Below are 16,616 nucleotides of genomic sequence, written 5' to 3' on the forward strand. Positions count from 1 at the left end.
CACACAAGGAAGAGATACAAACAGATAGAAAAATTGCAAATGTACAAAAAGTGGAGTCACTCAAGTAAGAGATACAAATGGATATACTCTAAGAGTCACATAGGAATGGTAGAGAGTACAAAGGTCTACTGCATATGCTAGTGATTAGAGTTATCTCTATATACATAAGGAAGGGATACGAATGGATATGCTCGAAGAGTCACATAGGAATGGTAGAGAGTACAAAGGTCTCCTGCATATACTTGTGATTAGAGTTATCTCTATATACATAGGGAAGGGATACGAATGGATATGCTCCAAGAGTCACATAGGAATGGTAGAGAGTACAAAGGACTACTGCATATTCTAGTGATTAGAGTTATCTCTATATACATATATACACAAAGTGGATTTTCTCAGGTCAAGACCCAAACAGAAGAGCAGAGTGCCATTAAGTGGGGTCAGAGGGGGGATACAGTCACAGCACCAAGGGAGGTGGGAGGGATACAAGGGTATGGACAAAAGGCAAATCAGAAAAGGGAAGAAACATTTGAGGATCGTCAAGGGGGAAACTAGGGAAAAGGGTTAAAGGACGAGGGAATGGACAAGGTGGCGGGTCAGGGTCCAGAGAAAAGCGGCCGCGAGCAGCAGCACAATGGCGGCCAGGACAAAAGAAAAGTAAAGAAGTCCAGGAAAGTCAGTGGCGTCGTTTCTTTCATTCGAATGTGGCTGCAGGGCTGCTGCCTGCATCTGGTGTTTTCACAGGCCCGCTGCTTTGTTTTGGGGGAGGGGTGTGTGTGCCCCGAGGGCTGCTCCGCAAGGCCCTCTCTGCTGGCCCAGAATTGCGGGGGCTGCGGCAGATGTGGGGCATCCAGGGGCCACACTCGATAAGCCACTGTGGGGTGGGCTGGTATTAACTCAGGGCCCCCTCAGGGGTGAAAACAGGTCGCTGAAAAAGGGTGAGCCATCAGGGGTATGTAGCCTCCAACCGGGGACTCCTCACGAGGTTGTGCAGATGTGCCTGACCACCACCATCTTAAGGTCAGGCACTGTTCGTTCAAGGTGATTCCTGGTGACCCACTGGTGTGTAGGGGGAGCCCCCCTCTTCTCTCCGTACCTGGCGTCGTCAACAGGAGAGGTCATCATGAGTCTCCGCACGACGGGGGGCTCCCCTCCGTAAACCGGGCCGAAGCTGGGGGGTCGCAGCCTACGTCGTGGGCGCCAATGGGACCAGGCGCTACCCTTCGTCAGTTGAAACGCCCTCTGGGGCCAAGTAAAAGCGATCGCCGGAACCCTCATCCTCGTCAGCGGCCGCGGCTGCGTGACCCCCGTAGGTCCCAGTGCCGCAGTGAACGTCTCGGCAACAAAGCTTGGCAAGATCCACCATCTTGGCTGGTGCCCCTGGCTCCAGCAGCAGGAACGTTTTCCGCTCTCATGCCTCATCAAGGGGTCCAAACTTGTCGGGTGACCTACCGGGATGGGTGCAAATTCAGGACGGTGAGTGTAAAAATTCAGGACAAAGGGTTAAAATTCAGGACAAATCAGGACAGGAGGTCAAAATTCAGGACAAAACTTCAGGGCAAAAGGTAAGTTTTACAGACACATAAGAGGTGGTCGCGCAATAATATATATTGAAGCCCATCCAGATCTAAACATATTCAACCATTTGCAAACCTATCCATTGTGTATCCTTCCATCCATCCTTCATTCAACTCATTCATCCATCCATCCATCCACCCTTTAACTCATCCATCCATTATACATCCATCTATCCACCCTTTCACCCAGTACACTCATCCATCCACTCTTCGATCCATCCATCCATTCACTCACTCATCCATCCATCCATCCATCCAGCCTATTAGCCTTTCACCCATCCAGCCAACCTTTCACTTATCCATCCACCCTGTCACTCATCCTTCCACCCATCCACCCTTTCAGTCATCCATCCATCGTTTCTCTCTCCAGCAACCCTTTCACTTAGCAAGCCTTCCTTCCTTTCACCCAATCCATCTACTCACCCACTTATGAATCCATCCATTTACCCTATTACTCATCCGTCCACTCTTTCACTCCTTCACTTATCTATACATCCTTTTGTCCAACTACCATCCCTTTGACTCACTCATCCATCCATCCTTATACCCACCCTTTCACTCATCCATCCATCCACTCGCCCATCATCCACCCTTTCACTCATCCATCCACTCAGCCATCCACCCTTTCACCCATCTACCCATACATCATATTTTTACCTTGTCTCTCATCCATCCATCCACTCATCCATCCATCCTTTCTCTCATTATCCATCAATTTACCATTTCATTCAACCATTCACCCTTTCACTAATCTATCCAGCCATCCACATATCCCTTCACTTACTCACTGACCTACCTTTTCATATTAATTATGAGCTGAGCCTTTGTCTGCAAAGTTGCAGACAGAAGAGGCTCATCAAGAACGTCACCCTTGCTCTAGCTCTTGAAGCAAGGGGTGGGGCAAAGAAGCGTTCACTATGCGCCGGGACACTCTGAGTAGCTGTGCGTTCTAAAAAACCCCGGATAACATAACATAACATAACATATGCCCTTGCACATAGGCAATCTGAGTCATGCATGATGCACAGTGCCAGGCCATGAAGTGACTGACATGGTGTTTTTTCCAGGGCTTTAAGTGGGAGAAAAAAACTGGGGGGGTCTCTCCAAAGTGGGTGTTCGATGTAATTAAGGGCGTGGCTTAAAACACTTAAGCTACAAATCTGATCTTTGGATAGTGTACCACCTGACTGATATTTTGCCTCTTCTGTCATTGTATTCAGATATATAACATAACAAGTAATGTTACACCTGCAACAAGCCCAAACTATTGGCTTGGTCAATGGTTGTTGCAGCAATCATGGCTCCCTTAAATATAATATTAAAAATGCATCAGTTCTAAAATGGCGAGATTGTGAAAGAACTCTAATCCCCTTCTTTTTAACTCCTTTCACCTGCTTCTTTTCTTGAACTGGATTCTCATGTAGCAGCATTGGCGTTTTTGCACATTTCTTCTGACAGAATGCCCTGCCCTAGACAGAGGCTGGGGGAATCCCACCACATGCTTTGCAGCCCAGACTCGCCTATTGTCATTCTATATGTGGCAATCAGCTGTATACATAATGACAAAGGGCAGGGTGCAGCTTCTCTCGTGCTCCGAGGAGGAGTGCAAGGCGGCCCCCATCAGGGAGTTGAGGCTTCATACAGGGAACAGTGCTGTTCCCTGTAATGGCCAAAATTATGGAGAAAAGGCGTCTGTAAATGGGATCCTCACAGACAACGGACGCGAGGTCCAAATTACGGACGGTCCGTGAAATATACGGATGGTTGGTCACCCTAATAAAGACAGAGTTCATTTGAAGAGATAGGCAATCCAGATAAAGACAGACAAGGCCCTGTACCTGCAGGAGCCATGGCCACCTCTTGGGAAGTGACGCATGCTCACTTAAGCAAAAAATACCCTTCGAGGTGATCTGAGGTGACCCTCTGGAGGGGCAGGGCTTACTGGGGAGACGGACACGCCCGCACTCCTGTGGGTTTGCGAGGGGGCTGGAGAAGAGAGAGTGAGGGGGGTTTACTATGCCAGTCTGAGGAGACAAGGTCCAGTGGCTAGTGCAGTAGCAACAGGGTCCGATTCCCTGAGGTATGAAGACAGCCCCAGAGCAGACAGGGCCGCCCTAGGAGACTCTACCTCCCTCCCTCAGGCAGCTGTACCCCCACGTGGAAGCAACCCCCTCCCCACCCACTCAGAGGGAACAGACTCACCAGGGATAGCGAATCCCACCAAGAGAAACTAGACTCTCTGTGGCAGCAGGCCATCCCCATGGCATGGCGGGACCACCGCATAAGAGGCAAGTCTGTTGAATAAACTGTTGAGGAAACGGCATCTCCTGGGGGAGGGAACCATACAGGCGAATAGACCCGATGCAGGCGGGATGCTTCTTTTTTTTAAGCCAAAAATGGTCTTATCTTGGCTGTCTCCCGCCTAAAATTGCCTCTCCTTCAACAGAAGTCAGTGGAGGAAATACATGCTCCGCTTAGGTTTTTTAAAATCTCCCACTTTTTCCTTCTAACATGTTGGCATGTATGAGGGATCCTCTGAGGAAAAATGTCTGTCCTCCACGGGGGACTGGGGGTTGGGAGGGGTCCTTCTAGGGAGGAGAACCTCATGTAGAGGTAGCCATCTCTGAGAGCGGGGTGTCTCACTGGCAGATGACTTCCAGAGCACCTCAAGATATTCTTCCATTGTACTGCGTTAAACAGTTAAATCTCGTGCACCGCAAGCTGCATTATCTCTTAGTGCCTAAAAGAGAAGTGATATTTATAACTTAAATCAATGGCTTTCATTTTATTAAGTACCACTAAACAGACTGATAAAACCTGATGCACTACACCAAAAAGTTATCTCACTTAAAAAAGAACGCCTCCTCCCATTCACTGACCCTAGATTCAGATCAAATGACATATAGTTTTACCGTGTATATTGTCAACAACAAAACCAGCATCAACATCAATAATAATACATATAGCACTGGCCATCAGATGAATCTCTTCTAGGCATTTAAAATTATATATTACTATGGTCATTGTACAATCTCTCTCTCTCTCTCTCTCTCTCTCTCTCTTTGCACTATACTGCAAGTGTGTGTGCATGTCAAGCATATGTTTTGTACTAGAAGCGTGCCCCTTCCAGTTCAAAATACTATGCTTTGACAAAGCAAAAAAACCATTTCCCACTAGAGATTACCATCAAAATCCATGGGTGGATGCATGGAACCCCGTGTGCACCTTGTTGATGAGAAGCAGCATTCACCGCTATTTTAGTTTACTGCTACTTTCCGATGCAAATCAGGATATGCATTAGAAAATAAATCCCAAGGCAAAACTTTGCCCTGGGTTTGCGTTACTTTTGTGACAAAGTTTACAGCCAATAAAAGACCTTTAACTTGCCATCTGTAATATCTTGTCTGTAGAGGAGCGTGTCATGGTAGTCCTTTTTTTCTACCAAGCAAGATAGCTATCAAATAGTCTTACTTTCATGTCGAGGGATGCTGCAAGCTGTAGTCCTACTTCTATGTCTATGACCTGTCACGTTCTTTTGTTTGTTTTGAGAATATGGTCAACCTAGCTGAAAGACCTGTGGATTTCTCTCCACTAGTGCCTGCTCACTACTGTAAAATGAACGGGCTTCTCTCCCAAACACCCTGTCCCCTAACAAGCCCTCCAATCTCACGAAAGCCTCCAAACATCAGACACTTTGCTACATGGGAATATACAAAAAGTACTTCCAAGTGACATTTCAAGATATCAGTAAAAACCTGTTTAGCAGAGAGCACTCTGGAAGAATGCCTTATTAAAGTGATCGCATTAACGCAAACACGTTAATTGCCACAAAAATATTTAGAAGGTTAGCAATACAAGGTGATATGTAGGATTATACGAGGTTCTATTGGCAAGAAAAAGGAAGATCATGTTAACACATTAAGCAAAAAGATTATTTTTACAGAAGGCAAGCTAAGGAGCCAGGGAGCTCATGGTTATACTGTTTTATTTCCATATTATTTTTATCTAACTGGAAAAGAGAAGTTTCTTACAGTCGGTTGCTTGTAAGCTCCTAGCTTGAAACGACAGCAGACGACGTCTACAATAAATTCTGCCATTCCATGCAGCATGCCTGCAATAAAGAATAACAGAAGTAAAAGTACTGCAGTTTTGAATACAAGCTTACGTTGTCATTAAAGTAAACATGGGCAGCCTTACAACATTTCTAGCATAGCAGCTTGGAAGAACGGTGAACAAATAAAAAACAGAAAACATAGGCTATATTTTTGACTTTCAAAACTTCTGCAGAAATAAAATTAGGTTTCTTTCTGACAACAAATAAAACACTCTAGGGATTCTAGAGGAATTCAGTATTTATGTATTAAGACTTGTTTACCCCAAGTGAGCGTGCCCACCAAAGGCAACATCTTTAAAAAAAATATATATATATTTTTAATTTTTTCTGAATAGAGAAAAAAAAGAAATGACATCACAATACATCCACAATAATCAAGAGAATAATCCTATAGCGTATAATCAGTCCACAAGAATAATCATAATCAAATGTCCCCACAAAATCAATATAATAACACCAAAAAAAATACCACGTTAAGAACACAAAAAGAACCCCCCCACATTATCCTTGAACATTGTAACCTTGCCGTGCTGAAGCAATAGAGCATCTACCATCCTTTCAATCATAACACTCATCCGGGCCTTAGATTGCACCATCCCGTTTCACCCAGTTCACGTCACTCTACTCAGCCTCAGATGCCCTTTTCTGAAGAAAGATTCTCAGGGGTTCCCAAATATCTTTTGGCCTCGAGATTGTTGGTAATTCTTCCGCATAGGTTTCCATGTTATCTTTGCAGTAGACCAAGTCTTTTACCCAATGTTCTACTTTCGGTACGCGTATCCCGCCCCACGTAATTGCCACTCTCCGTGCAGCCATAAGCAAGGCCACGTGCACAAATCTACCCCTCACTCCTCTGACGCGAGGCACACAGCACAGCAGACAAACAAGCGGAGTGCACTGTAGCTCCACATCCGCCATAGACTCTACATCCTTCACCATAGACTCTACATCCTTCACCACAGACTCCCAGAAGTCAGCCACTCTACTACATCCCCAAGCGAGATGAGGAAAGTCAGCGCCCTCTAAGCCGCACCGTGCACAGCAATCAGTCTCACGCAGACCAAATCTATGAAGTCGTGTGCGGGTGTGATACACCTAATGCATACATTTGAAATGTATGATTCGTAAGTTGCCATTCATAATGAGTGTACCTGTTAACTCACAGACATATTTCCAATCCTCCTCCGATATTGGTTCAGGCAGACAGGCATTCCATCTCTCCCTACTCCTGTCCGGCTGACTTATGCTTTCTTCCTTGATCAATCTATATAGTCTATATATCAGTTTTTTTACTAGTGGGAGTAGTAAGCATGTACTGCAAAGACAGTAGTGTGGGTGGTTCAATAGGATAGGTGATGTAGTGAGCCCTGACCAGATGTCTCAGTCTGTGCATAGCAAAACTGAATAGTAACTTTGGATTACTGATAAATCACAGGGCGTCTTGTGTGATGAACTCCCCTTCTGGGTAGATATCTTGCATTTTTGAAAAACCCGCCTCTGTAAGCAGCTTCCTCGATGGTGCCTCATGAGTCACCGACAGTGCAGCGTGATGTTCTAAGACCATGGCTGGCGCATATAGAGGCAGCTTGCGCGCCAGGCGCCCGATCTCCTGCTAGGACGCTATTGTCGTATCTAATGTCTATCTCCGTTCTAGGGACAACGCGCGAAGGATGCGTGAGCATGCTGTGTAATGGCATCATGTACACATCACCCTCCTCTACTGCGACTTGGGGCGTAAATGCATGCGGTCTTGTCCAATAAAAAGCATATTGAGCTTGCGCACTCAGATAGTAAGCATATAAGTCCAGTGCCCCAAACCCACCTTTATCGTAATTACTAGTGAAAACCAACCATTGTACGCGAGCCTGCTTACCTCCCCAGACCTGCCGGAGCAGAGTCCCAAGGGAGTGTGAAAAAACCCGTTTGTCAGCGCAATCGGGATGTTAGCAAACAAGTACAAGAACCGCGGCAGGACCATCATTTTGATTAGTGCAATACGATCCGCCAGGGAGAGCGGCAGAGTCACCCACGTATCCACCTGTTGTTCCAGTCTGGCATATGCTGTACCATAGTTCTCACGAATCACCATATCCGGATCCCGGTGGACCCCGACTGAGATATTTCATTGGGTCCACAGACCAACTCAGCGGGAATTCCACGTCCGGCTGCACCGTGGACTCCTTCAGGGGAATAACAATGAATTTATCCCAATTAACAAGGAGGCCCGATAGACACCCAAACCGTACATATTGCCGCAGTAACTGCGCCAAGTATCTGGATGGTTCGCACACAAAGAGCACGATGTCATCTGCATATAGCGAAATGGCAACAAGGAGATAGTTAGAATTTAGTGCGGTTTCCCTATGTCTCTGCCTAATGAAGCATGCTGGCGGTTCCAATATTATAGCAAAAAGTAACGGAGATAATGGGTAGCCCTGACGAGTACCTCTCTTTATATCATACGGGTCGGACGTCAGCCCACCAACACGAACCATGGCCGATGGTTCCGTATACAACACCCTAATCCACTGTACGAAAATAGGCGGAAGCCCCATGCGCTGGAGGACAAAAGCACATTTCCATTCGACCAAATCAAATGCCTTAGCTGTGTCTAGCATCACCGCCGCTGCCGACATGCTTGGCACCAAGATATGTAGCATGGAGAATATAGTCCGAAGGTTATGAGACATGGATCTATCGGGTATGAAACCCGACTGGTCAAGCAGCACCAGGCACGACCAGGGGCTGCAGTTTAACCGCTAAAATTTTGGAAAGCACCTTTGCGTCTATATAAATCAGTGACAGAGGGCGATAAGAGTCGCATTTATCTGGGGCTTATCTTTCTTGAGCAATGTTACGATCAGCGCTCGTCGCAGCGATGGCGGCAGTTTCCCCGACTTGTGCGCTTCAGCATACACCTCCAATAAATTTGCCGCTAATAGATCCAGATACGTTTTATAAAATTCGACGGTAAGGCCGTTCCGGTACTAGCGCCTTGCCGTTGGGTAGAGCCATCATAGCAGCCTTAACGTCTTCAACATCTATAGGTAAACTTAAGTATTCTCTGTGGGCATCCGACAGCCAAGCGCATGCAACGTCCTCCAGATACTCTTTCAACTCTGCCAATGATGCCTCCCCTTTGGGCCTATAAAAGTCCGCATAGAAGTCACGGAATTGATCAGTGATGTCAGGTGGGCGATAATGCTCCCACCACTGAGGATCCGTGATCCTATCTATGCGAGGTTGCTCCATTCGGTCCCTTATCTTACCTGCCAGTGTATGTCCCGTTCCCCTCCCTCTCCGTATCTGCGCGCAGTGTGTCTACGAGAAAGGCATCATATTTCTGTTTGAGCTAGGGTATCATATTCCAGAACCAACTCATGTATGCGGGCCAGGGTGTCAGCGGATGGAGCTACCGTATAGGTACAATCTAGTACCTGTAGCGCGGTCTCAGTTTTGAGTAGCTGTGCTCTAATATCTTTCAAAATGCCTGCTGCCGTGCCAATACACACCTCTCTCATGGTTGCCTTAAAAGCCTCCCAACAAAGTGGAGACATCATCCACTAAACAAAAAATATTGTTCTATGGCTTCTAGCACCGTAGCTTCGTGCAGCCACCACGAGAATGGGCAACGTATGGCCGTTGGAATCTTTATGTCTATCTGTACCGGGTTGTGATCGACAGCGTACGCTGCAAATTTACAACCTCCTGTACCCACTCAATCGCATTCCCATTCAATAACCAATAGTCAAGTCGCGAACAACTATTGTGCTGCAGCGTCGCGTAAGTTCCCTCCTTGGCTAGGGCATTTCGTAATCTCCATGCATCACTCAATCCGAATTCTACCATAGCACTCTTCACACATTGGGCTACTCTAGGAGTGCGGTGAGACAGTGGGTTGGACTGGTCAAGCTTGGGATTCAAATATGTATTTAAATCTCCTCCCCATAAATATCTGCTTCCGGCCAACTCCTCAACTTGGCATACACCCGTAAAAAACTCACAGGGTCATCTGCAATAGGACCATCAATGCTTATTATGGTTACCAACGAGCCTCCCAATTTCCCCTGTACCATTGCGCAACGTCCCTCCTCGTCTGCATATGTGCTGGCAGGTGTAAATGTGAAACCCCGCTTAATCAGAATCATCGTACCTCTGGCATAGGATGAAAACGAGGACGCCAACCTGAATCTCGCCCATCTCCCCGCAATACTGCGCTCTGTGTGTTTAGTCAAATGTGTTTCCTGCAACAGGGCTATATGTATATCGTGGCGCATCAGATAAGCCAATACCTGGCGCACTTTCTTAGGAGAATTGAGGCCCCTCACATTCCAAGTCAGCAACCGGTAACTCTCACCCATACCGGAACCGAGGGTCCCTCGACAATTCGATAAGTAACGCGATTAGGAGCAGACGGGCAGCACTCCCGACACACTCCATCAATTCGCCAAGATGATTAGCTCTCACTTCACACGACATCAGTGCAAAAAATCCAAAATTAAAATAAAACACTTACTCCAGTCTTCCCACCCACCTCCCCCCACTCACTCCAACCTCCCAATTAGGTTTAGTGATACGCCATCCCCCCTCCCGCATATTTACCCCCTTTCCCATACAACACAAGTGGAGAAAACCTGCTGGGGTGGGAGGGAAAAGCAGCGAACACTCACTTTGTGGTGAGTTTGCCAGACTTCACCACCAAATTCTGCCAAAATTGAAACAGTGTCACTGACACTAATCCGTGTCCTCTAAATTTGGTGAGGCTGATAGACTGCCCTTTTCGTTCTGTCGGGGCCTGGACTTACAAATATGTTTCGAAAGCAGCCTACGGCTTCTGGGCGAGTGGCTGGAGACGGCCCTGTGTGATCCTGGACGCAATCAAAAGAATGGCATTTATTGGGTCAGCAGAGTTACACGAGGTTGTTCCCAAGTGCTTGGTCACTGACAGTTCTTTCATTTCTGCTGCTGTGAATGTCAGGGTGGCTGCCCCCCCACCCCCAGCCCATCTCCCCCTCGCAGCACATAAGATTCACCAGGCACTAGAAAAGCCGGAAAAGAGGGAGGGGGCACAAGAGGGGGGGGTGGGGGGTAGGGCGGTTGTATCTTAAATTCAGAGCGGGGAAAGGCATGGTTCTGCCCTTTGTACACAGACATACCAAGCACCAGCATTGTATCATACTGTGTTAACAGTTATTACCATAGCGCGCTTCGGCTCTCAGGGAGGCCTCTTAGCGCCGCGTGCTGCTCACCTAGGTCAGTAGATTAGCACAAGAATATAAATACTGCCGCCTCTAGAGGGAGGGTGGATGGGGCTTGTGTTTTACTCAAAATGTTTAAGTATGTATGTTGGTATATATGGTTCTATACCTACATATATATATTAGCTACAGATGTATACATACAAAGGCCGGTAGTCGTAAAGGTTTTAAGAAAAATGTTGCTTTTCAGAGAGCGCGTTTAGCACCACGAAGCTTCACTTGTTCACAAGAGTTCATTGTGAGGTTTACTGCCCAGCTTCAGTTCAGTCTACTTCATCACGCTACCGGCCCCCTAAAAACTCACCACAAACCAGTTTCCCACCCTTCGCAAGCAAAACCGCAATTATGCCCCATGCTGTCAGGAGCTCCTGTGAATCACAAGTCCGCCGCAGGAGCCCTTCTGCCCCCAAGTGCGGGCTGTGTGTACTCGGCGCTGCCCAGGATATTTGAGTTCCAATGTGTGTTCCTGAACACATCACTTCAGGTCTCTGTGCCACACACCCCATTTCAGCATAAAAGCAGGGAACGCGTAGAAACGTGCTAAATACCTACTGTAAAGCGCTGTTAATGCAAACATCCAGATTGTGATGTAATTTTAAACTGAAAGAAGGAAAATGCTACTTACCAGTATGCATCTGTTCTTGGCATGTAGAGCTGCAGAGTTACACACTGTGCATAGATCGCCACCTAGTGTTGGGCCCGGATGTCTGCAGTTGTTTTTGTCCTGAAAAGTCTTTGGAAGTCACAGGATAGGCGACTCCTCCCTTGGACAATAGTGCGCAGGGGCATCGGCTCCATCCTCAGATTGTTTTTCGCCAGCATGGAAATGATGGAGTTTGTAAGAAACCGGAAGGATGCTCATATAAGCTGTATCTAATTAAGATAATACTGGAACAGATAAAAGGTAGCCGGGGAGGCAGGTGGGTGTGTGTAACTCTGCAGCTCTACATGCCAAGAACAGATGCATACTGGGAAGTAGCATTTTCCGTTCGAGGGATATGAGCTGCAAATTACACACTGTGCATAGATTGTATAGCAGTACCCACTCTTAGCGGCGACCACCCGTATCTGTTGCAGTAGTTTGAAACAGTGTTTTGAGTACAGCCTGGCCCACAGTAGCTTGTTGTTTGGTTTGCACATCTACACAAAAGTATTTTATGAATGTGTGCTGTGTAGACCATGTAGCTGCTCTACATATGTCATCATGGGGAGTGTACCCTAAAAATGCCATTGAAGCCCCTATCTTTCTAGTAGAGTGGGCTTTAAGAGGAATAGATAATGTGCCTTTAGCTTTGGGGTAGCACATTTGTATACATTTGACAATCCACCTAGCTATACCAGATTTTGATATGGGGTTACATTTGAGTGGTGGTGAGAAAACCTTTTGTGTCTGTTTGCTTTTACGAAAGGATTGTGTTCTTTCAATGTAGTAAAGCAATGCTCTTTTGACATGAGTATGAAGAGCTCTGTTGTAAATGAAGTTAGTAGACAGATGAAAGGCTTAACACTTGTTTATTAAGCACCATAGAGAAAAGCTGGTGTTCCCATCAGAAAGCAGGAGCTAACTGACAAGACAGAACATAGGGGAAAATGACATCAGGGAAAATGGAATGCATGACTTAAAGGGATACAGAGAAACATAAGTGCAGAGAATACAACATATCCTCTTCCCTTCCCATGGAGAAACATAAAAAAAAACATAATAAGGCTATGCCCTTCGTTACAGGAGAAGACCTTACTTGCAAACAAAGTCGTGCAAATGGGCTGGGGGTCTTCTCACTCTCTGGGTTCTACTAGTACGAAACTCATTGGTGCCACTTGCCCTGTGCTCGCTGGACCTCACCGGTTCTTGCTCGGCTTTCTTATACAGTGCCACACGCCTCAAGTTCCAACTTTCACCGTTAAATAAAGTGACAAATCTCCTGTGTACAGACTTCACCTTAAATGGACCCCTGAACTTCGTCAGTCCGACACCCACTCGACCGGGCTTGACCTTAACCCAATCATTCACAGCAAACTTACACGCGCCATCAGATTCGCAAACAATGTCAGGCTCACCAGGACTGGCAGGGGGATCAGCGTTCAGGAGTTCCTTCATCCATGCAGCCACAAGTTTGGTACCCGCTGGACGTCCCCTCATGACAGAAAACGGGACCAAACCAGTCACACCATTTTCAGTGGTCCTGTAGGCCCACACCAGGTCATTAACCAGACTCTTTACATCTAACCGGGAAGAAATCGCCATCTGAATAGCACCTTTAACCATTCGGTTGGCCCTCTCCACTATGCCATTTCCCTGGGGGTTATAAAGCGAGGTCCTTGAGTGAATGATCCCACATCTTCCCAAGAAGTTAGCCATCTCCAAGGAGGTGAGCTGCGTCCCATTGTCAGTAATAATCTTTGTGGGGAAGCCTTCCTCCCTAAAAATCTCACCCAGTACGGCAATAGTGCTGCTCGTAGTGATCTCCCTCATGAATTTGACTACTAACCATTTAGAAGAGACATCAACTACCACCAGCCCAAACCTCAAATCCTGGTTCAACTGGTGGAATGGGCCAATGAAGTCGAGGCATATGGTGTGCCAGGGGCACTTGGGATCCGTTATTGAGCCACAGCCAGTATGACTACCCACCTTAAGTCTCTTTTCACTTTCTAAGCAATCGGTACATCTCTCCACCCACTGCGAGATTTCAGAGTCCATTCCGGGCCACCAAAAATTGTCCCTAATTCTCCTCTTGGTAAGGGACTGCCCTAAATGGCCCTCATGACCCAGCTTAAACAAGGTAAATCGCACGTCTTGTGGAGGAATGAATTTGTCATCCATTAAGATCAAGAATCCCTCATTGTCCAAGATAGACAATTGATCCAGAACCTTCAAATAAGGACGGAGTGCAGGAGATATACAACTCTCTCTCCTTGGGCCCTTTGCTATCAAATCTTTGACTTCACACAGCACTGCATCTTTAACCATTGAAGTGTTCCACAAACTTCTAGTAATTGCTCCAGCACACATATCTACAACTTCATCTACAGCAGCAACAGAACCCTCCGAGTTGAGAGATTCAACCCCTAACTTGTCTACTCTCTCCCAAGGTAGTGGAAGTCTAGAGAGTCCATCCGCCTGGCAATTCTTCCAACCGGGAATGTATTCCACGGTGTATAAGTACTCTTGAATCCTGGCGGCGAGTCTCGCTAACCTGGCGGAGCCTTTACCAGCGCCACCAGGCGAAAGTATCTTAACCAGGGGTTTGTGGTCTGTCAATAATGTAAATTTAAACCCCTACAGGTACATTCTATAATACTCGCAACCCCATGCTGCAGCTAAAGCCTCACGCTCGATTATAGAGTAATTTCTCTCGGCTGTAGTAAGTGTCCTTGAGGCAAACGCTACAGTTTTAAGACCGGAATCGTGTACTTGAGCTAGGACCGCACCAACTCCCACAGCACTTGCATCCACTGTCAGAACCGACTTACGGTTGGTGTCAAACGGTGTCAGAATACCCGCCTCACAAATCTCCACCTTGATTCTTTTGAAGCACTCATCTTGTTCCACACCCCACACAAACTTACAACCACTCCTCAACAGCACCTTGATCTTTTCGGTTTTCTCTGCAAAATCCCCTACAAACTTAGCGTAGTACTCGATGAGGCCGAGGAAAGACCTCAACTGATCCTTATCACATGGAGATGGTGCATTTCTAATGGAGTCTAATAAATCTCTCTTGGGTTTTACACCATCCACAGACAATATAGCGCACGACTACCCGGAGGCCTCTCGGTGCTTGTACGAATACAGCAAATGACTTTTGGAAGGAATTTAGGATTGGTACGGAGAACAACTTTATGATGATGCATTTGCAGAAAAGGATCTTGAATGGTTAATGCATGTAGCTCACTAACTCTCCTTAGAGAAGTAATAGCTACTAGGAAAGCAACTTTCCAGGTTAAGAATTGCAACTCACATTTATGTAAAGGTTCAAATGGAGGGCCCATTAACTGTGTGAGAACAATGTTTAAATTCCACACAGGTGAAGGTGGTGCTCTGGGAGGAATTATTCTTTTGAGGCCTTCCATAAAAGCCTTTATAATAGGTAGTCTAAAGAGTGATAGATGTTGTCTATTTTGTAGGTATGCTGCAACGGCAGCAAGATGCAGTCTAATAGATGTGTACACTAGGCTACATCTTTGTAAGTGTAATAAGTATCCTATGACGTGTTGAATGGACACATCTAGAGGATTGATTACGTTGTTATGGCAGTAGATTACAAAAAGTTTGCACTTGGCTACATAGCATGCCCTAGTGGTGGGACGTCTAGCTTCTTTAATGACGTTCATACAGTCTGGAGGAAGGTTAAGATAACCGATCTCTAGGACTTCAAGGAGCCAGATCGCAAGGTTGAGCTGAGCTGGATCCGGGTGTCTGATCTCTCCATGGTTCTGGGTTAGGAAGCGTGGCGACAGGCGTAACTTTGGTGTGGTACCACAGAATGTTGCAGCAGTGTGGTGTACCATTGCAAACTTCATCTTAAAGGACATGTTGGAATAGACCGTGCTGCTATTTGGAAAATGTAAAACTGACCTCGCACTGTTTGAGATGACATGCAATAGTCACATTCGAGTTGGGAATCTATAAATGGTTTCTCCTTTATTCAGTTGTTAGAATGTGGGGAATTGCCATCAAACGTAGCGCTACATATAAAAGTGCCGTTTCTTCCAGTTGCTTCTTGGTTATTGGTGCCTATTACCCTATAATAAAGGTGGACAAGCCTGTCAACGGACGAGATAACTCAAGCAGACTGTTATCCTTTGCTCTTAGAAGCCAGTTGTTTTTATGGTCTGGCTTGACAGCGCAGCTGTTGCCAGACAATTATGTGAGAACCACCAGGAGAGGGGCTTTGGCTCCACCCACCTGTTCGGTGTCAGGAGAATATCCTTTGATTGGGCTGAAGAATTGTGCTTCCACAAAAACGTGCTTGCCCTCCACACAGCTGGGATTCTCTACTACTCACTCTCTACTACTCACTCTCTACCTCTCTCTACACGCGCGCACACACATGTATATGTATGTATATGTATACATATATATATATATATATATATATATATATATACACACACACACACACACACATATATATATATATATATATATATATATATATATACACACACACACACACATATATATATATATATATGAGGTATGTCAAGTTCCTTTGTCCACCAGCGCTGCAGTCTGCCACACAAAACGAACAGGAACCAACGAGACCCAAATGTGGTGCAAAGTTATTTTATTTTTTCAAAAGACCCAGCACCAGTCCGCCACGACGCGTTTCGGCTAAGCGTAGCCTTGTTCACATGACAACGTCACGAGGGCTGGCCACCCTTTTAAAGTGCATAATAGCCATCACATGACACAAACATAGAAGAGTTACTAAATTCTTATCAGATAACTCACGCGTTTGTTGATATATTACAGCATGAATGCTGTTCAATTGCACACTATTGCACAAGCCCAAACAAATATCAATTCTTATCTGTCCGAGTAATTGTAAAATACAAAATACAAAATAAACCTTGTCACTGCCTATTACTTGCTATAGAGGAGTCCCTCTTACCAAAATTTCATATATATACACACATCATATCACAATGGTTACTCAATAA

The 16,616-nt window shown here is 46.0% G+C and overlaps 1 protein-coding gene across 2 annotated transcripts in view; it reads right to left on the reverse strand.

Moving 5' to 3' along the window:
• ERGIC2 (ERGIC and golgi 2) overlaps positions 1 to 16,616 on the reverse strand; it is a 278,318-nt gene that overhangs the window by 24,594 nt on the left and 237,108 nt on the right. For both annotated transcript variants that reach the window (XM_078673761.1, XM_078673762.1), the window contains exon 14: positions 5,609 to 5,688. In XM_078673761.1, the coding sequence (XP_078529887.1) occupies positions 5,609 to 5,688 (80 nt within the window). The remainder of the gene's footprint in view (positions 1 to 5,608; positions 5,689 to 16,616) is intronic.

The sequence above is a fragment of the Lissotriton helveticus genome, chromosome 1_1, assembly GCF_964261635.1.
Source record: "Lissotriton helveticus chromosome 1_1, aLisHel1.1, whole genome shotgun sequence".
In the NCBI taxonomy this organism is placed as follows: Eukaryota; Metazoa; Chordata; class Amphibia; order Caudata; family Salamandridae; genus Lissotriton; species Lissotriton helveticus.